Source organism: Drosophila santomea, chromosome 3R, assembly GCF_016746245.2.
Source record: "Drosophila santomea strain STO CAGO 1482 chromosome 3R, Prin_Dsan_1.1, whole genome shotgun sequence".
Lineage (NCBI taxonomy): Eukaryota > Metazoa > Arthropoda > Insecta > Diptera > Drosophilidae > Drosophila > Drosophila santomea.
The window spans coordinates 20228570-20250971 of NC_053019.2; the positions used below are offsets into that span (position 1 = coordinate 20228570).

Sequence of the window (22402 nt, forward strand, 5' to 3'; positions counted from 1 at the left end):
CTTGTCTTGGCATAGGGCATTTGAGGCTACAAACTGGCATATATGTTTTGATTTGGTTTTATGGCCGCACTGAATGGCTTTTTACTGTTGGCCAGACTTTTTACGAGCACTATTTTCAGTTGGTAGCCGCCGCACAGTAACAGATTAAGTTTGAGTGCCAGCTGCAGGCGGGATTTTCATTTTCATTCGCCCCCTCCAACCGAAAAAATCATTTCCATTTCGATATCCGCGCAGTTCATTGGCCAGGTCCACAATAGCGACGAAAAACGCACGCAAAACGCCCTGGAAACGCGCGCACGCGACAAACAAAAAACGCGCACGCGATTCGCCAGCGAAACGAGAAAACTCAAAACAAACTCAGGCTAAAAACGCGAACGTATTTTAGCGCGCAGTCGCAAACAGCTTAAACAGTCCCGCAAGAAAGTCGCACAGAAACTGCAAGAGGATAAAAATTGCAATCGGCTCACAGCCCGACTGCAGTAGCAGCAACAGCAGCAGCGCAGCAGCAGCAGCAGCAGCGACAGCAACACGTTGCAGTGCCGGTGCAGCAGCAACATCGGCAGGAGAAGCAGCAGCAACAGCAGCAACGGCAGCGTTGCAAAACGTTAAAATCTCTCGGCATAAACAGGCAACAACCTCTCGAAGACCGACTGACCGAGTAATACAGTCCAGCAACCCAACAACCGCAGCCACAACAACAACAGCAATAGCAACAAGGCCCGAACTCTCTGGCTGGAACAAAAAAAAAGCCGCTAAAAGCGCTAAGCCATGAAAACCTGTTGTGCACCGATCGCTGCCAGCGTCGTTCGTTGCTTCGTGTTTATCGCGAATCTCGGCTCTCTTAGCCAACTCTCTGTGGGCCAACTCTCTGGGCCTTCCAGTGGAGAGCGACTGGCTTAGCGGTTCATTTCCAGTTGGCTGCAATATCAGTTGCCGATCTGCTTTTGACCAATAAAAAAAGGGGCTCCAACTCAGGCGTCTGGAACGACGTCGACTGCGAAGTCAGCCGCGTCTTAACGACCAAAAAGAGCAGTGAAGTTAAGAGAGCTTGTCTGCTCTTACTGTCCATTTGCTTAGGGCCAAAACGGACTGATAAGAAATTGAATAAAATTATATGAATTTCATTAAGCCGCAACAGAAAAGAGCACACACATTTCCTGCTCGGCCACGCCTGGATATTACGGCTATCGAGGCTCATTTATCGCGGCAAAAAGGAAGCGAAAAGTGCTTGTGAGAATACATTTTCATTTTCAAATTTCAGATACACATCATAATTGAAAGGGGCTCCAAAAACTCTAACAAAATAAAGAAAAATAAAAAGAGAGAGGGGCTGGATGAGCTGTGCCAGCGCCAGCGGACAGGCGACACTTGCCACACGTCCAAAGGTTGCGACTTTGACAATTTAATTGTCACACGCCCGCCACTTTTGGTCAGCTTCCCGGCTCAGCACGAACTTGCCGCCTCGAACTCTATTAACGAAGCCAATTGACGGACACTTGAATGGCCAGCCGCTGTCACTGGAGAGGGGGTCGGAATAGGGTGTGCAGGGGGAGGGCCAGTTGGAGAGGTGAGACCCCAATGGACCACCGAACGGCATTAACATAAACAAGTGTTGCAGGAGTCGCGAGCTGCAAAAGGGTAACAGAAACATCCCGAACATTGTCATAAATAACGCGACAATGACAACTTGTTTGCGCGGAATCGGAATTGGAGCTGGGATTGGGATGGGTGATAGTGCACATGAAAGAAATAAGTGTACTAAGTGCATAATTTATATGAAATACTTTAGTAAATATTCAGATTTATATTTCTTGTTTCCAAAGCATAAGTATTGCTTGAATTGGTTATTTTAGAGCGGTATATATATATGAGTACTAGTTTTAAAGGATTTTTGCCATGGATAATGTGTTTTCAAGTGTCATACAGTGTCAAAATATTTTTCTGATTTTTTTTTAGTGTAGCAGTACTGCTATCGCAGTCGAAATCGGAATTGCGGCCTAATGCAGCAATTGACGTGCGGCGTTTGCACCTAGCTGAGTATTTGATCCGTCCGCAGGTCCCAGAGGCGGAGGCCACATAAAAGTGGCGCGGCAATTGCCAACTTTGGTCACTGCCGGCGACAAGTGTAAAACGACTGTCTCTCCAGGAGTCGGCGGCGCTGGGATCTCGGATATTATGGCTGAATCTTGGCTGAAGCATTCAACTTGGCCAAGTGGTGCTCCTGGCACAGAATCGCAATTCGCGACACAGTGCATTTGTGTGTTTATGGCAGCTGCCGTTTGATACTCATTCAAGTGCCGCCTAACATGATTTCGGTGTCATCTGCTTTTCAGCTTTAATATTGCCTGTTTAATGTGACATTTGCTGTAGATGTTGCTATTGCTGTATTGCCTCCACTGCTGGGCTATTGCATTATTTATGAGCCTCCGATCGGTTGGATTGCATCGGATCGGATCGGATCGGATCGGATAGGATAGGATAGGATCGAATTCGGATTCGATACCCACATTCACGTCCCATTCGCTCTCACCGCCTCTATGGCCCCTGGATGGCATCTTAAACGTTTCCCATTTTTAATTTAGTGATGATTGATGTCTTGTCCACGTCGCCTTGACAACGACACACTTGACTCTGCACCACTGCAACCACAACGACTATACATCCATGATATCCACTGTATCCATCTAACGTCCGTCCCGTCGGATTCGCATTTGGCTCGCCTGTGGGGATACGCAGCTGTGTCTTTGGCACAAAAGTCAATTAAGCCGCGATTTAAATGCTGCCAGGGTCATGCCTTGGTAAAGGAGTGTCCATCCATGGGAAGCTGGGCCTAGTGGCACTGCTCCCGCTTCCACCTGGCCAGCAAATGGTCCTCGGGTACGTGCGGCTGACTGGCCCCAAAATGGAGACCAGTGAGCGCCATTTGACCTGATTTTATTTGCACTATTTTATTTTTATTGCTCTAGACTTTGAGTAAAATTCTGTATGCTGAATTAACATAAGTTTAACTTTTAGATAAGCTAGTCAATTTTTATTTGGCATGGCTTAGCTGCAAGAATATACTTTGCATTTTATTATAAGCCTCAAAGGAGAGTTATCTGCAATTTGGGAGTTTCCTGTGCGACTTTGCTATTGGTAGTTGATTTTAAAATTGTAGATTTTGGTTGTGCAGTGTTTAAAATTTTGTTCAAGTGTTCGAGTGCATTTGGAATGAATGGGAAGCGATTGTGGGCTTCTCCCGGTGCATGGCAATGATGCGGAACCGAGTATAAAACGAAATTGCATCCACAAATTGCCAGGGCGACGGCCATCGACAATTTCATTTCTTTGCCATCGAAGTGCGCCGGTGCTGCTGCGCCTTACTGCTTCCATTTGGAAGCCGAAGAGCGGTTCAAAAGGTTTGCCAAATTATAAATTAAAAGTAAATCGAATCGAATGCTTAGCCATTTGTCTGTGAACTTGAAAGTGCTGCCAATGTGAAAGCCGGCTGGCTGAGCGGACTAAGGCTCAGGGGTCAGCTCCAAATACAAATACCCATCGAAATGGCCAACCAACCGAATGGCGTTGCAGGTGCATGCCAAATCCGTTTGTCAGCGTCAGCATCTTGGTCGTGTGTTTTTCCAGCTTGTTCTAATTTGCATGCAAACGGATCTGTAGACCGGACCGGAATCGCATCGACCAGACTAAATGCTGAACTGGACGGTACGGCGGCGGCGACCTGCCACAAGCCATGACGAATTACTTGACACCTGGACGGACCATAAAACGCAAACGTTTTTTTTTGGCGGGGGCGTTCCGTTTGTCCTCAGTTCTTGGGGTCTTTTGCTCTGCGGTCATGGCCAGAATCGAGTTCTGTGGCCAATCTCAATTGGTATTGATGGGGCCGAGTAGGATCGCGAGTGTGAGGCCGGCAGGTTCCTGGCTAATTGCAATCGTCGTTGATGGCCAAGACATCTCTCTTTTGGCTGATTTACGGCCTAACAGCGCCGCTTGATGAGGTGGTCGTCAGCTTTTAGTGCGTGCATCACTCATTGTTACAGTTAGAGAGCTGGCAGCTCTAATTTAATTTAAATGCAGACCGCCACAGCGACACCCGCCGCTGTCGCTCGTTTGTCTGCCTGCAGCGGCTTCGGTTACCATTACTACCATTACTACCACCTCGCACCACCATGTCCATGTCCATGTCCAAGCGGATCTTGCTCCACATCCACATCCACATCCACTTGGCTGGCTGCAGGTTTTCGAGTGTGTTTGCCTTGCTGGCGGTGAAATTTCGACCGCCTGGCGTGGGCGTTTTTGGCTCAAATGCCTTCAGCCGGTCTTTACGGCCGCCGTTTGAATGCGCTTTAATTTCTATGGCCCCGGACGAGATTGCAATTCATTTCCCTGCCATTTGGCGGCCAGCTCTGACACACAATTAAATCGTCAAACACAACAAGAAATTAGGAATAGCAATATAAAATTAGTTGGCACTTCCCCCAAAACACCTTAGCCTCATTTTTAGCCACATTTAGGTGATTTATTAAAGCTTAGTAAATGGAATTTTCGGTTAAGCAAAAAGAAAATATTTTTCCCAGTGCCGCATAAAATCCGCATTTGTCTGTACGGGGCAAACAAACTCTCATCATCATCATAATTCGTGCGGGGGCATTATCAATTGTCATCGCCGGATCGCAGTTGTCATCGGACCGGGCTTATTGCTGTTAATCCATTCTGCTCGCTCTTATCAACATCGCCATCAGCGCAAAAGCGAACATTTGTTAAACACTAAATGCACTTATTTGTTTTGCGGCAGCGGCAGCGGCAGCCCCAAGAATGCAATCATCGTTGGCCACACAGCAACTGCTGCAACTGCAACTGCAACTGCGGCAACTGCAACTGCAGCACCCTGGTTGACTGCCTAACTGACTGACTGACTGACTGGCTGACTGACAGTGGTTTGCTCAGTGGGGAAGCTACTAAAAATGTGGCAGTCTCCGGAGGAGCTCCAGAGCCAGGTTTTATTATTTTTTTTATATTTTTTTTTTTGTCTGTTGTTTTTCATTTGACTCCCACGTTTGCGATGGCGCATTGCACAAATTGCATTATTTGCACGCCGCGCATTTGCAGTTGCAGTCTGGCTGACTGTTGTTGTTAGTATTATCATCAACATTGTTCTTGTTTTTCGGCCTCTTCCTGCGGCACTTGACGCCACGAGAACATAAAAATGCTTTTCAGCACTCGAAATGATGATGACTGTCCTCCGCCCCCTTGTTCAGCTAAACTACTCCAGTCAAAATAGCATTTTAATAGACGCAACAGCAAAAGCAACAGCAAAAGCAACAGCAACTGCAGCAAAAGCCCCCAAGTCGAAACGACCCAGAGCCAAAGTTGCGGCCAAGTCAGTGAACATGTGAAAATACTTTGGCCTGAACCGCAACGAAAGGGGGAAAGGGAAGGGGAGTCACAGGAATTGCCAGCACACGCTTTTCTAATTTAAGAACCTTTCGCTGCATGTCCAGAAATTTGACATCAACTTGCCGCTTGCTTGCCAAATGTTATCTAAGCCACAAACGGAATCCAGTTAGCTGCGTCAGTCGGAAGAGCAAACAAAAGCGTTTGAAAAACGGAGTGGCACAGGGGGTGGCAGAGGGGGTAAAGCGGCTAGACGCCCTGTTTGCCTGAGCACTTGACTTGCCCCATTTGCTGCCGGGGTGGTGGGTGTTGCTATTACTGCTGATGTTGCTGCTGTTGCTGTTGCTGCTGTTGCTGTTGCTGTTGCTGCTCTTGATGTTGCTGGTGTAATGAGCAACCACTGCAACTGTAGCTGAGGTGGCAAGTGAAGTGCCCATCATGACAACTGCAAAATGCAAGGCGAAGATGATTTATAATTGTCATAGACTTCCTGGTTTTGTTGTTTAAGCGTGCGATGAGCTACAAGCCGAGCACTGCCAACACGAATCATATCCATGGCATATACATTTCAGCACCTGCTGCAAACGGTGATCATGATCTCATTGAGTAAAAAAAATATCAGAGTTTTTCTGCCGGACACGTAGATAAAAGCAAATAATTATTTGTTAATTATTTGTCACATTTCGAGTTGGTAAAATAAAATAAAGTAATTGTTTGTTAAATCGCAGAAACAAATTTGAGTTTGTTCACTCAAGCATTTAACGAGTTCAAGTTATGATGGCAAATTCAAGTTTTCACCTAATGTTTATATTCATCATAAGCTGCTCTGATTTCGTATGCTTATGTCAATATAAACATTTTATGACCGCTTTTTTGAATGCTTTTATATTGAGTTTAAGGTTGGATATACAAACTGTTAAAAAACCTTTATTAAAGCCATATGACGTGATTTAACAGAATTATGACCATACTTTAGCATATGCTAAATTAATTTATAATGGATCAATATATGGTCGAAGTTGTCTTCGTTTTTCAATAAAAACCATTTGCTTGTTAAATAAGAGACGCACATTTATAGAAATTAATGCTACAAATACTGTTAATTTGTATGTGTAATTCCCGGATTCAGTTGAAGCTGGACCAGTGGCTCATATTCCGTTTCCTTTAGCTGGTAGCCGCAGTTCCGCATCCAACAATAGCCACCACAAATGGCCAAGAGGCAACCACCGACTTATGCAACTCCAGTCAGCCGACGACTACGACGGCTAGGCAAAGGCAATGGCAATGGCGGGCAATTTATTTAATTGCAAACGGCATGAGAGCTCGCCACGCCCTGAATTTATTTTAATTAGCCCGATATTCGCTTCATTATATTTACATACATCAACTGCAGCAAACTGGCGATCTGGAGATCCGGCGAAGCGAAGCGTTGCCCAGAAATAGTTCGGTCTAATAAGTGGCATTTATAATTTTATTGACTGCCAGGCCAACCCAGCGAACTATGGCAACATGAGATTGTGGAGCGATCGATTGATGCCGAGTTCTGAGATTCAGTTTTGAAATCCGCTGCAGCAGAAGCGCTTGGGGCTCTGAAAATTTGGACATATGCCAGTTTGGATTTTTTTCGCCGTTTGGATACTAAATTTTTCGACATTAGTTGGCAATTTTTTGTGGCCCAAAGCTGTCACGCCGACAGAACGTCAAGGAGAGATCACAAAAGCGGGAAAAACTAGGTGTACAATAAGGAATTTTGACTGCTCTAAAATAAGTTTTCTCGGAGATAATAAAATCTTGTCAGAAGGCAACTTTAAGTTATGGTATTTATTTTGAATTAAATTGTGTATGATCGAAACAAGTAGCTTGGAAGATGTTTTCAACTTTCTCTGACTGCATACTAAATTAGTTATTGCGAAAAGTGTAGACTGGTCAGCAACTAGCACAACTAGGACTCAACCCTTTGGAAAGGGTACAATCACCTTCGAGCCACAACACATTTGCCACATTTTGACTTCTCGTCAGAGGGCGATGCTGTTCCGCTGGCCACGGCAGTGTTTGCTAAACAGGCACACTTTGAGCCGGATCGGATCTAGACGGAACGGAACGGAAAGGAATAATGCTGGCTGGATTGGCCCCAGACCCTGACATATTCCTCGTTGACGGAGCACGACTTGGTCGAAGGAGGAGCAGCGAGGACAGAGGCAGCGAGGCGGGCTCCAACGCCCTAGAGCCAAGCCAAGCCAAGCTAAGGCGGATCGGGGGCATCATTATGATGTGACTGTGACGGGCGGGCAAGCAACCTTTCGGGAGGGGCACCCGAGCACCCCAGCACCAGCCCTGCATTTGCAACATTTTCATTTTCGTTTGGTGGCTCGTTTCGCTGCCATGTGGCACACATTTATCAGAAAAATGCCCACTACTGACATTTCGGCCAGCCACTTGAACTGGGTTAGCAGTGCAGCAGCTCCAGCTATGCGCTCATTAATTTTATTTGTTGCCAAAAAAAGAGAAAAAAAACCGAAAAATAAGATTGTTTCGTTTGACCTCGAGGCATCACTACAATCCGGATTTCTCAATACGCAATTTCCGTACAAGACTTACCAAATTGAGTTGGCCAACAGATCGGATCCGATCGGATTGGATTGGATCATATTGGATCGGTTCGATCAGAATGTGTAATTAAAGGGCGATCGAGAGTCGAAGGGCGGTCCGAGCCCTAATGAATGGCGGCAGCTAATTAAGTTTTTAATGATCCACATTTGGCGCACACAAGCTGGCAAATCAATTAGCGCCCCCAGCCAGTTTAACAATATGGCTAACAAATGAGTTCGGCCCAGGCCAGAGCAAATGGTTTTGACAATTGCAGCCGAACTACGCCCAAACGCGGAGCGCAATCTCTGATGTAATCTGGGATCCAATTGGCGTTTGGCGTTTGGCGTTTGGCGTCGTTGGCCTGAAATATGTTTTATCGCATTTATTATCAGCTGCACCAAATCGTCTATAATTGAAAAACTGTTAACTAGATTAGCTGCCATTAGAGCGAGCGATCAAGCGATCGAGGGGGCCAGCAGCCAGGCCAATTGGGTCTCGAGTCCAGACCGATTCATATCCAGTTTATGGCCATTTAGTTGTGTCCGCAGTGGGAGATAAGTTTGTAAGTCTGTAATCGACATGGCCAAAATGGCGCTGACCACGTTCATAAATAAGCTGCGGCTGCCCCAAAGGGACATGCCATCCATTCTCCGTTTTTTTTTTTTTTTTTGTGGTTCGAATTTTCTTTATTTATCTAAGTGCCTCCAAATCAGCCATTTGGCTGGCTGCTCTTTGAAATCTAATTAAGTTGTTTAAGCGGAATTTGTGGCCATAAAATTATGCAAATATCGGTGCGCCACCGCACTTCTGCCCCACTCGATTGGCACTCTGCGGATGCATATTTGCATTGGTAATTTGCACGCCAAAAGCCCACAAAGCCTTCGGGGCCTCTTGGCTCTTGGCTCGTAAATCATAAGTGGGTGAGTTACGGTTCAAATTTGTTTATTTTTATTTTTTTTTCGTTTTCTTTCCTTAGCGCCACTAAAATATTTGTTGAAGTATTAGGCAAAACAAATTTCATTTGACTGCTGAGTTGAAGGGTGTGATTTAGCCAACTGAAAAGTTCTCAGGCTCTGTGGAAAGCCATTAATTCGGTACATAAAGTTCGACTTTTACTCATCATTTCACATGATTTCTTGATGCCGCCTGTACGCCTGCAGATACATATGTATGCCCACACAGGTGCATAAAGATGTCAACGCTTAACTTATCAAGGCAGACGAACATGAACAACAACAAAAAAAAACCTAAAAAACGCCAACGACGATGATGCGACAACGTTGGTAATACAATAAAAGCGCTGTGATTCCAGCTTTGGGTTTATTTGCGTGTCGCTGCTGGTCACAAAATACAAGTAGCGCCCACCGCTGACCGTTTATCAAACAACAATAAACTGTAATTTATGAAAAATGCCTGTAAAATGACGATAAAACAAGTGCCACGACCACGAGACGACACCACCACCGAAAGCAACAAAAGCAACAAAATGCCGCTGTGCAGACGATGATGATGATGACATGGACATGGCTGCCAGTCTTGGTCTTCTGCGAATCCAGCCAGCAACCTGCAACCTGCAGTGGGAGTGTATGATTGGATGCATGGTGCTGTGCTGGCCAAGAAGACAACAATTCGTTTGCCCGGTATGCCACTCGGTGTGGTGAGCAGGGAGCAGGGGGCAGGGGTCGTGGGTTAGCGGGTTCGGCGATCCCCAGCTGCATCTTCACATTTGGCCCGAGCATTTGACCATTGTCAACACGCTGGTTTGTTGTTTGTTGGCTTGCTCAAAAGCAATTGTCTCTGTGCCCAGTTTGATGTAGTGGCACTGGGGTATATTACTTATTATATTCTTTTATATCCTTAAATGCAAATTTCAGAAAATGTATTCAACCAAACTGAAAAATGGCTAAGAACTAAACTTACCAAAACACCTTAAATCCAAGTGAAGTTTTACTACTTAAAAAGAAGCCGCATTTAATGCTTTTTAAATTCCAGGTAATCTGCAGTGCGAATATACCCCTTGTAGGCATTCTCCACCGTTTATTTGGGTCACTCTGGCGACAGGTCAGACAAGCCACAATTTTATGCGTCGCAACTTTTGCTTTCGAGCGTTGGCGCAAACTCCTTTGCATTCTTTGTAAGGCATTGTGTTCGCCACTCGCCTGCACTTGCAGTGGAAATCAGTGGCCAAAAGGGTTCTGCAAGTCAGCCCTTAAAAATGCTGACTCCTTCAGTTTGGACAGAACAATGCCAGCTGCACCTTAAAAGCCGAGCCCAATCCTTCAATGGGTCACTAGTCTAAAAGTCGGGCATGTGGCAACAAGTGCTGTGGGCCGAGACCCCTAATTGGTCTCATTCAGACGTTCTCCGGGAGTTCTGGACACATTTGAGGATGGAGGTTCGATTCCGAACCCTGCTCCACTATCGATTGGGATCCTGTGATTGCTGGTTTGACGATGTTTTGGGCTCTGACAACTCAACGGCTTTAATGTGGAATAATCAGACATATCCACATTATCTGCGACACCGACAGGATGCCGACATATTGGCAGTGTCCTGTCTGAGATTTCAGCAATACCAGGAAGTACTGATAGCATTAAGCGCAATGCTGGATCAAATACGTAGCACACCCGTGGTCTTGCAGCTTTGTGGAGATGAAGATTCCAACCAGGAACTGAACTCAGCTCGGCTAATGTTGAAACAAAGTCAGGATCTAAAAATGCCCAATGTTGTGTTGCTCTCGTGGAAGTTTGTTACCTCTGGAACACTCTATTCCTACGAAATGTTTCCAGAATTCAAAGTTCAAACACTAGTTTATCAAGCATACCGCACCCTGTTCCCTTATAAGCTGAGCAACCTGAAGGGATATCCTATACGAACAATTCCAGATAATTCTGAGCCACATACCATCGTGCAAAGGATGTGGAATGGTTCCATCACCATTAAAGGTCCTGTATGGCAATTGATGGTTGAGTTCGTCAAACATCTTAATGGCACTCTTCAGCTGCCCATAGAGCCACATCCGGAAAGATCCTTTAAACTGGTCGAGATCCTGGATTTGGTAAGAAATCAAACCGTGGATATAGCAGCCAGCTTGAGGCCTTATAGCGTCCACGTGCAACGCAGCAGCACGCACATATATGGCTTTCCGATGATGGTGGGAAATTGGTGTGCGATGCTACCTACGGAAAGGGTAATAGGTAGCCATGAGGCGTTGACCAGATTGATGGAGTCACCTTGGACGTGGTTAGTCTTGCTACTTCTCTACGGTCTGCACAGATTTTTGGTACTAAAAACACGTTTAAGAAGTTCACTTGTTCATCTGATAAAACTGCTGATTAACCTCGCGCTCATCTGCTTTCTACAAGCTCAACTTTCGGCCTATTTTATTGGACCCCAGAAGGTGAATCACATTGCCAACATGCAGCAACTAGAGGAGTCGGGTTTGAAAATCAGAGGAATGCGATCTGAGTTCATGGAGTATCCCATTGATATGAGAATTCGGCATGCATCCTCCTTTCTGCTGCATGACGTTTTCTTTGATTTGACACAATATCGTAATAACTTCAATACATCGTATGGCTATACGGTCACCTCCGCTAAGTGGCAGTTGTACAAAGAAGCCCAGCGGCATTTTCGACGACCTTTGTTTCGCTACTCGGAGGATATTTGTGTCCAGAAGCTGTCACTTTTCTCACTCATCCTGCAAGACAACTGTCTGTATCGCCACGAAAACAAAAGGTTTATCCTGCGAATGCACGAAGCCGGACTCATTTACCTGTGGTATCGAAGATCCTACTACGTAATGGTCACTGCAGGACGTTTCCCCATTGGGGACTTGAGCACAGTCCATCAGGCGCAACCCATTTGCTTGTCCGAATGGCAGTATGTGGTATCACTCTATGGGGCTGGACTTTTATTTTCTGTGCTTGTTTTCGTCATCGAGCTCACAGTTCACTATGTAAATGTTTGCCTAAACAACTTGTAAGCTGAGTAAATAAGTCGCAGGGGTAAATAAAAGAGCATTGCAGGATATAGCTGGGTGTATTGGTTTTACAAGAAATACACTTTTCATAGACAACACAAAAACTACTTGTAGCTTACATAAATTAGTATTGGTAGATTTCCTAAATAGAAATTGTTATTAATGGGTATCCTTGAGTTTAATCCTTAGGGATGTACCTGTGTTATTTTTACATCAAGTGAAAGTGTTCTCCATAAATAACCTTCACCGATTAGGCAAATAAAAGCAATTGTATTAAATAGGACCAGCCCTAGAAAGCAGTCAGTATTCTAAGATGTCTACCGGCGTTAATAGCCTGCACTCCAAGCTCGTGTCGCTTATAAGCCGTGGTCAAGAACTCACCAGCATTTTCTTCTATGCTCCTGCGAAAGAAAAATGCCACCTTGAAGATACCATTGCATCTGCCACTTGGGGATTGCCTCTGGTGATTTGGCGAACGGATAGAGCTGTGATCCTGAATGGATTCATCGGCGAGGGACTCTTGGTGCTGGCTTGTCTGCCAGGATTTCATTGGAGAGCTCTGCTAGGCAGCCTATCAAGGAGTTTGAAATACCTCAGACAGGCGAGGATACTTATTGAATTTGTAGAGGACAGAGATGAATTTCTAGTCAGTGAAGTGCTGCAGTTTTGCCTCAGTCACGATATGATTAATGTCAATGCAATATTTGCCGATTTTTCGGAAACTGAAAATCTTTCCAGCTTCGAGGCCTATCCAAGTTTCGAAGTGGTGAACCAAACATTTACACCTGACACACAAGTAGCTGACTTGTATCCGAATAAGATGTTAGACCTTCGTGAAAGTTTTATTCGTACAATGCCAGATTACTCGGTGCCAAATACCATTCTTTACCAGGACACAGAGGGCAATAAAGAGATTCTTGGCTATTTGTGGGACTTATTAAAGGTCTATGCTCAAAAGCACAATGCCCAACTGCAGGTGGTCAATAAGAATGCGGATGATAGGCCACTCAACTACATAGAACTCCTTGAGGCAGCCCAAAGTGGAATCGTAGACCTGTGTGCCAGCATACAACCAATGTCGATGGGTTTCATAGGCCGCATGCACGAGATGTCCTATCCGGTGAACCAGGCCAGTTGGTGCACCATGTTGCCGGTGGAAAGGCAGCTCCATGGGTCCGAGTTGCTATCGCGGGTGTTGCCATATCCCACACTTGCCCTACTACTAATCCTCTGGATTCTCTACGAGCTTCTTCGTGGACGCTGGCGGCGACATTCGAGACTCCAAAGTATTGGCTGGCTGGTGTTGGCCACATTGGTTAGCACAAACTACGTGGGAAGACTGCTCAATCTATTTACAGATCCACCATCTCTGCCACCAATCAACAGCCTGGCAGCTTTGATGGAATCACCTGTGCGCATCATCTCCGAACGATCCGAATACTCGGCCATTGAATTTACACAGCGCACCAAATACTCCGCTGCATTCCATCTGGCATTGCAGGCATCGATACTGATAGGACTGCGAAATGCCTTCAATACATCCTACGGCTATACGATCACTAGCGAAAAGTGGAAAATATATGAGGAGCAGCAGAAGCGCGGCTCAAAGCCAGTGTTTCGGTACTCCAAGGACCTGTGCTTCTATGAGATGATACCATTTGGACTGGTCATTCCGGAGAACTCGCCCCATAAAGCTCCATTGCATAGTTACACGCTGCTCATCAGACAGTCTGGTCTGCATGATTTCTGGGTGAATAGGGGCTTTTCCTATATGGTTAAGGCGGGTAAGATCAACTTTACAGCCATTGGGAAGCGTTATCAGGCCAAAACCCTCAAGTTTACGGACCTCAGACATGTCTTTATCGTTTACGTCTCAGTAGTGTTAATTAGCATGCTTCTGTTTACCTGTGAGCTTTTTGTCAGCTGGGTAAACTACTGGCTGGGCTTTTAATTGTTCACGCGGCAATTACGGCGATGGCGTCCGATAAGTCAGACTGTTCTGAAAAAACTTCTAACCACCTCCACCCAACTACTCAGTAAATAATAGAGACAAGACAGGATAAAAACAAATGCAAGCTTTTGTGTGTTTACTTCGTGACGGTGACAAGGGTTCCTGGAGTGCCTGGAGAATCGGGCAAGGAGACAGTAGTTAACAATGCTGTTGAATGGTTTCCTACCGTCTTACACCCTCGAGCTGCGAGGGCAAATGAAATAAATGCAAATTGCCTCCTACGAAGTCACCGCAGCGACACGACGGGCACCACGAAATGAGACCCCAATCGAGGGGAAGATGAACCACCGAACCAGCGAAACACCAAAACACCAAAACACCGAACCACTAAGCCACCATCAGACAACCGCAGCAGATCCACCAAATTATGTAAAAACCTTGGCAGCAAACACCAGCAAATTGTGGCCTAGTGCCGATGTTGTCTGTTTCTTGCATTTTGGTAGGACAACGCAAGATCTGAGTTGCCGAGTCTGAGTTGCGCTGGCCCGTTTTGATTAACATAAAGCGAATAATAGACATCGACTGGCAGCAACGTGTACAAATTTGATTTCACGATTTTGCACTATTTAGCCAAAGAAGCCAAACAAAAACCAAAACCAAAATCAAACCAACACCTGCAACATTGCCAACATCGGCAGCATTGGCAACACAACAAGCGCTTTTTGGGTAATTTTGACAGCTGAAGATGCATTTTCGCTTCGTTTCCACGGCTGTCAATGATGTGTCGCAACATGCATATCTCAATTTTAAATGACGTCTTGTTAGGCAAATGAACCCACTCTATTGGGACTACGGATTGGCCCAGTTACCTTTACTTGGCCTAAGAATTTTCCAGCTTCATGGGAGCATCGGTGTCTAGGACTGGATTTGTTGGCTTAGACAATTGCCACGCCAAGGGCAATTTATGATGCACAAAATGTGCCACGATTTGGTTGACAAATTTCACCCAAAAAACACGATGTCTGGAAAATGAATTATGTGGCCGTGATCGGCGGGAAAATCAAGCCAAAAACCGCTGATCGAGCGGGCCAAGACCCTCACGACATGTGAGACAATTTCCAGACGTCGTGGCCAACAATCGACCAGCGATTCCAGATTTGCTGCAAATTATTAAACGATCTGTCCCAGCGAAGGTCAGCGGAGTGGAAATACGCGTGTGCAGCCAGAAATGTGCCAGAAATGTGCCAGAAATGCGCAGACCGCAAAACTTTCTCCGCAAGACGGATGCGAGGGTGTTGTCAGCTGCCAAGAAGGATCAGGCTTAAGTCAGTACCGGCCATAAAATCTCTTCGTTGGCCAAAGAGACGCCGCCTGAACTTTGAATGGCAGCCGAAACAAGTCGGCAGCCCGATGGTCAGCACCGAATGCTTAAGATCCTATCTTTAAACGGAAAATATACCCATCCTTAGACTTTGTTAACTCTTGTCAACTTTTTAATACTAAAATATAAAAACTATGCTTTCACCACAATTTTTACAATATTTTCTGCAGCAGAGCCTGTATATCAGATATTAAACTGCACTTTAAGCTGTGCCCTTTAGTAAAACCAAAACTCCCCGTTTAAAGGGGCAACCATGTGAAGCCAAAAAATGTTTCGGCTTAAAAATTCTACAGCTGCAGCTGGCCCTCTGGGTTCGGCCTGTCGTATTTTCTCTGTGGCTTTTTGTTTTGTTTCGCTGCATTTTGTTTTGTTTTCGCCTGCGTTGCGGTTGCCTTGCCCACAAGTTGAAAGGTCAGGAATTTATGGATTTTACATGGCTGCAGAGACATTTCCAGATACAAGTAATCGTAACTTTAGCCAACTGGAAGCTTGCCTTGAACTCGTATTCCTCCTATAGCGAAGTCACGTTGATTATCACTGGACAAACTCTTAATTTCCATATTGCAGTTGTCCCTAGATAATAACGCGCGATAAGCATTTGATTTCCAAAGCAAACATTTTATAAAAGGACAACCGCTTCCAGTAATCCACGGTAATTGACTTTCAGTCTTCATCGGTTTCGGTGTTAGTCATGTTGTCCAATATCAGTTTTAGTCCTGCTCCCGAACTGGTCGATCTATACGGTTTGGTCCTGAAGTTTTTGGTGTCCTCGGAGACCACACTGTTTTACTTTAACCCCACTGGACAGAAGTGTAGCTGGGAAACACTGTTGAGGACTAATCTATCCAGTCATCCCCAGATCATTTGGTATCGCGAGGAACCTTATCCAGGATTGTACAAGCGACACAGCAGTAATCTCTTTGTAATGAGCTGTCTATCATCGATGTCTTATGCTGGGCAGCTCAAGCTTTTGGCCGAGAGTTTGACCAGATTCCGGTTGGTAAGAGTACTTATCGAGGTGCAGGATAAAGGAGGCTCCTTTTTGGCCTCTCAAATCCTTTTGCTCTGCCAACAACACAGTATGCTAAATGTGGTTCTGTACTTTTCACGCTGGACACGCACTCTGAATGTCTTCAGTTACCTGGCTTTTCCGTATTTCAAGCTCTTGCAGCAGCGATTATTGGGATTTTCCCCACCCAACATTTTCATCGACCAGCTGGCGGATCTCCAAGGCTATAAAATTCGGGTTCAACCCGACCTGTCACCTCCCAACACATTTCCGTATTGGGATCAACGTGGTGAATATCGAATAGGTGGATTTTTGTGGAGGATTGTAAAGAACTTTTCAAAAAGTTTGAGAGGCGACATCCAGGTTCTATATCCGACATGGCCAACGGCCAAAGTTTCAGCAGCAGAATATATGATTCAGTTTACTCGGAATGGAAGTTCGGACATCGGAGTAACTACCACGATGATAACGTTTAAGCACGAGGAAAGGTATCGCGACTATAGCTACCCTCTGTTCGACATCAGCTGGTGTACCCTGTTGCCGGTGGAGAAGCCTTTAAGTGTGGAAGTCCTATTTTTCCGTATACTGAGTCCTGGATTGGCACTTCTTCTACTTTTCGCCTTTATACTGTGCTTTTTAATAGTTCCCCAGCTGATTAAGTATTGGGGTATCGCTTTTCGTGGACGTTTAATACGAATGGCTTCAAGGATATTCGCCTTGCTGATGCTTTGCTCCAGTGCTGCCCAATTGCTCTCCCTGCTCATGTCCCCACCGTTCCACACACGAATCAAAAGCTTTGATGACCTTTTATCCTCCGGCTTGAAGATATTTGGCATAAGCAGTGAGTTCTATTTTCTGGATGGCGGTTTTCGGGCCAAGTACGCGTCAGCTTTCCACCTGACTGATAACCCAAATGAGCTCTATGATAACCGAAATTACTTTAATACAAGTTGGGCCTATACCATCACGTCGGTAAAGTGGCATGTGATTGAGGCCCAACAGCGGCACTTTGCACATCCAGTGTTCCGGTACTCGAAGGACTTGTGTTTCTGCTCGGACTCACCCTGGGGCTTGCTGTTGGCACCGGAGTCCTTATATCGGGAACGGCTTCATCGTTTCATCCTAAACATGAACCAAGCTGGCTTAATGACCCATTGGATGACCAACAGTTTCTATGAGATGGTGAGAGCTGGACGCATGACTCTCAAGGATTATAGCAGCACACATCTAATGGAACCGCTGCGCATCAAGGACCTTCGCATGTGCTGGCTCATCTTGGCAGTGGGTCTGGGCACTGCGACCGTCGTATTCACCATCGAATTGCTTCTTTTCTACACCAACGTATTTCTCAATAGCTTGTAGTGTCTGGCTTTGTCATTTTCCCCAGCAAATAAAATAAATGCAAATTGCTCACCAGGAAGACACCGCAAAGACACGACCGGAGCCACGAAATAAGACTCCAAGTGCGAGGCGAGAAACAAGGCAACCACAACAGATCCACCAAATTATGTAAAGTCCCAACACCAAAGAAGCAGTCTAAAACCAACAATTTGTGGCCTACTGACAGAGAGGGGGTGTACACTGAAAATAACCACTTAGTTGTAGTGCTTTGACATACAAAATAAAATTTAAAACACATACTATATATGATTTATTTTTTAAATAATTATATTATGACTTTTTTATATTCCCATTGGTATGAAATGTTATTTTGTAAAGGGAAGGACATTATTTGCTCTGTGCAGCCGTCTGTTTTTCATTTTGGTAGGACAACGCAAAATCTGACTGAGTCTGAGTTGCGCTGGCCCGTTTTGATTAACATAAAGCGAATAATAGACATCGACTGCCAGCAACGTGAACAAATTTGATTTCACGACTTTGCACTATTTACCCAAAGAAGCCAAACCAAACCAAACTAAACCAACACCTGCAACATTGCCAACAACAAGGGACTTTTGGTAATTTTTGACAGTCGAAGATGCAGTTTCGCTTCGTTTCGTCTGTTGTCATTGATGTGTTGCAATATCGCACATCTCAATTACAAATTATGTCTACCACCATTTGAATGAAGGCTTCACAGCTTTTTTGCGGTGTTACAATTTTGAAGTAGACATTGAGATTATCGAGTAGCTAGCTACAAGTAGATATGTAATAATAGTATGTTTTATTTGATTAACAACATTACCATTACTTATTAGCGAATCAGAGTCTCGGTGGCAGTGGTAAAGAAATTGATTTAGTTTTCCTCCATTCATGTCTGTGTCATTCGTGCCAGCCAGATTTATTTGGAAATGGAAATCATTCTGCCTTTACCTTGGGTCCGTCTTATGACTCACCTTGCAGACCTGCTGACCCACCATCGCCGTCGTGGTTTCGACCGTCCAGGTGTTCAATTAAGCACTGACGTTGACCTTAATACTCGGGCTGCTGAAAACGGATTGAAAAAGTGCCAGAATTTCTGACAAATTGTCGCCGAATGTGCGCAGAAATCAAGTTTATGGTCAATGGGTATTTATTTAGTGGTGTGGATGTCAACCGATTCTGTTTGGCTGCTTAGAAAGTAGATGGCATTAAAATGCCAGCTCGAAAAATACCGATATCGAGGTGCTAAAATATGCATTAAAATTTCTGATGAAGCGGCTTGTTTGCTGGCAGGATTACCAAATATTTGCGGCTGCCAAAAGTCACAAGAAATCAATCAAAATGCCACAATCAACAACGACCAACCGCAAGGCGCCAAAAGGCAACAAAAGGCAATAAAAGCCAAAGAGACAAGAAGACGAAGAGACGAAGAGACGAAGAGGCCGACGGAAGCGACAGACTGACGTGTGCCCAAGACGCTTAGCGGCTGCTGCAAGTTTGCGGCATTTTCCTTCTTGCAACTGCAGCATTCAGCGGCAGACGGACGGCCCCATGTCTCTAAGTGGACAACAAAACGCCTCCAACACTTTTCGGGCGCGAAAAATGTGTTTGCCGAGCCAAGAAAAGCCAAGCCAAGCCAAGCCATTCAAGTTGGTGTTGCAGTTTTCCCGGTGCCAAGTGCTTGCAGTTCGCGCCAAGAGTGTTTTTGGGTGAATGCCTAATGCTGCGGCAGTTGCAGTTGCAGTTGCATTTGCCAAGGAGGGGGGCGGGAACTCGAAGGAACCCAAGGAGCATAGGACCTCTGGCACACCGATGTATTCTCGCCAGTGTACATAAAAATAAAATAAATAAGCCCGCGCTGATCTTCATTTGTTGTTGTCGCTCAGTTGACATCGCCTTTGGCATGGCATCGTCATCTACATCTCCCTGACATATATTTGCATAGTTTTGTCGAGAACAAAATGGCAGCAGCGCAACAAAAAGCTAAAAAGAAATCTGTTGACAAGTGTCTGTCAGGGACATCGTGCTGGGCAAATTTGCATGTGGTCGCATCTCACGCTTTAGACACATCCGAAAAAAAAGTTGAGAAAGGCCAAGATTCTGAAGGACATCGACACATGAAGCACCCTTCTACGGTTCATCTATAGTTCATCTCTTACCTATCATTGCTTAACTAAAAAAAAATGTTTAGTAATAAATACATTCATTCTGTATAATAGAGTTGTGGTCTGAAACCGAAATTTGGTATGGCACAACAATAGAAGAAACTGAAAATGTACCGGAAATTAACTGAAATATGGAACACCAACGCGGCCCATCAATATGATTGTACCATTTTCAAATACCTTCTTCAAGGGTATGTGCCGAATGTAGAGATTCGACTTGTCTTATATATTGTGGTGAAAATGTTGTTGCTGTTGTATGTTTCCTTGTCTTTATTTTTACCATCTTGTGTTTTGTGTGTCGATCTCAAGCGCACCTTTATGGTCTATTATACTAACGGGAATGCCCCGAGAGCAACGACAATAATAAGCAAATTGATTGAAATATGCGATATCATGGTAACCGCAACTCAAACGGAAACGGCCGCTCCCTCCCCCTTCCCCCACCACCACTCCCTCCCCCTCCCCCTCCACCACTTACCACCCACCAAACCACCGTCCACCTCCCCCACCGTTGGCAATTGTGTGGTAGCGCATTAAATGTCGATTTCGTTTTGCGCCCGCGGCGCAGATACGCAGCTTGTGATACGGGAAGTACGCAGTGGTGCCGGTGGTGCTGGCGGTGCCAGTGGTGCCAGTGGTGCAGCAGCGGTGGTGCTGGGTCACTGCCAATGCCATGCGGACGATGAAGCTGGGGTGCGGCCCCAAAAGAAACCCAAATCCCAGCGATGACGCCCACCCAGCCGGCCCAGTGGGCAATTTGGGATGACTCTACACCGCTTGCTTTTCGGTGGCCGAGTTGCTGAATGCCGAACTCCGAATTCCGATATCGATGCCAATGTTAATGTGCTTTAAATAAATCATTAGCGCATTGTTTGGGGCCATAAAGCGCAATGAGGATAATGGCCAGTTCGATTGCAAGTGTTGGCCAGGCAGTTTGCATTTAATGGCCCAAACGGAAACGGGCATTCCAGTCTAGAAAGGGGAAGTATAGTGAGTGCAGCTATGGTGGAAAATAGATTTTCCTACGAATCGGCATGGACACTCAGTCAGCATTTAAGGCGCGAATTGCAATCGCCAGCAAGTGACATGCGGCTAATTAGCTTGCAAAAAGGCGAAAAACTAGGTGCAACCTCATCTCATAAAATAACACATTGCCATGCTGACCACAAATCTAAGACTGGGCCGTAATGATAACTGTTTTAGCTCGTGTGCGTTTGTCTGGCGGCATGTATTGCATTTTTTTATTGATTGCCGATATACACATACCGAAATCCAAGGCAGAATTCTTTTTCTATTTGCCGCCTTTTTTTTTTTGGCCGTGTGAGCGTAATGAAAACGCTGTAAATACTGCAAAATGTGTTAACCAGCTAAGACCGTTTTTTAGTAGATTTTTCGCTCCCTTGGCAATTTGTTTTGTGGTCAGTCCCCATTGGTGATGCAATGCCGTTTAGTGTCCCCCCAGAGTTTTTTATTTCCATATATCTCGCCGTTCGGTGCCGTCTAATAGATACTTTCCATTTGGCACATGCAAATGTATGATTTCCTGGCCAGGCCGCAGCGGTCATAAATAGGCGATTTGGCGCTCTGGCCGTTTAACGCCAACATCATCGTACCGGACTCGCAACGAATCGAATCGAATCGAATCGAATCGATTATCGTGCACTTAACACCAACAGGTCTTTAACGTGGAACAAGCTGGTATACTATACCCTTAAAGGTTTTTCTGTGCAACAATTTGGGGAAAATGTTTTCAATCAGAAACGAGGCGGTAAGTGCCGCAGGAACATGGGGGGAACTTCATAGCCTTGCAAGAAGCCACTACCAATCAAGGCCAGCTCCCAGCTAGAGCCACAGTTTGAGCCACAGTTTGAGCCACAGCATCATTATCAGCCTCCGTGCTGATTATCAACATGTGCACTGGCTGCTCAACAGCGCCGCATGTGCTTTTGCCCTCGATCCATAGATCAAGATCATAAATAGCAATAAGCCAGCCAGACAATGTCTGCTAACTGTTTCAGGCAATCAATCAATCCATCTGCCGCAGCCGCTGCAACTTTACTGCGATTTCAGCGAAACGCGAGTGCTGCTGCTTCTACTGCCTGTTTGGAAAGTTCATTCAGTTGCGCGCTTCAGTTTCTAGCTTCCTTGACTAAGGCGAAAGGGTATCACGGCATCTTGGTGTCTCTTGGTAACAGCAAGCTCGGGCGATGCATACAGGGTACCAACGAGTTGATTGCGGCAAGTGCTGGTCTCAAAACGTGATCGATTGATTCGCGCGATCGCTGCAAGAGCCACGGCAACGGCGACGGCAAACGGCAACGTCAATATGGCAATATGGCAAACGGCAAGTTCAACTAGCCCGTTTGACTGACTGACTGACTGACTGACTGACTGCTGACTAGATAATTGTGGCATTCTGCGGCTGATGCCACTTTTTGCACTAAACAGCTGGGGCAGACCGCATAGCTGCATTCCAGATCCCGAGACCGAGCTCCAGCTCGAGCCCGAGCCCGGGATCTGTGGGCCAAACTAGCTGGCAATCTGTCAGGCTGACAGTTGGCCCAGTCGC

General features: G+C 45.6%; 3 protein-coding genes across 3 annotated transcripts; all 3 read left to right on the plus strand.

The window, feature by feature from the left end:
* Positions 1 to 10291: 10291 nt before the first annotated feature.
* On the plus strand, positions 10292 to 11968 carry LOC120454186. The gene has a single exon (XM_039639266.1). The coding sequence runs from the start codon at positions 10292 to 10294 to the stop codon at positions 11966 to 11968; it is 1677 nt and encodes a 558-aa protein (XP_039495200.1).
* A 310-nt stretch (positions 11969 to 12278) lies between these two features.
* On the plus strand, positions 12279 to 13916 carry LOC120452412. Its single transcript, XM_039636631.1, has one exon. It carries the CDS (start codon positions 12279 to 12281, stop codon positions 13914 to 13916), a length of 1638 nt encoding a protein of 545 aa, XP_039492565.1.
* Positions 13917 to 15988: 2072 nt separating this feature from the next.
* Positions 15989 to 17668, plus strand: LOC120454237. The gene has a single exon (XM_039639342.1). The coding sequence runs from the start codon at positions 15989 to 15991 to the stop codon at positions 17666 to 17668; it is 1680 nt and encodes a 559-aa protein (XP_039495276.1).
* Positions 17669 to 22402: the final 4734 nt, after the last annotated feature.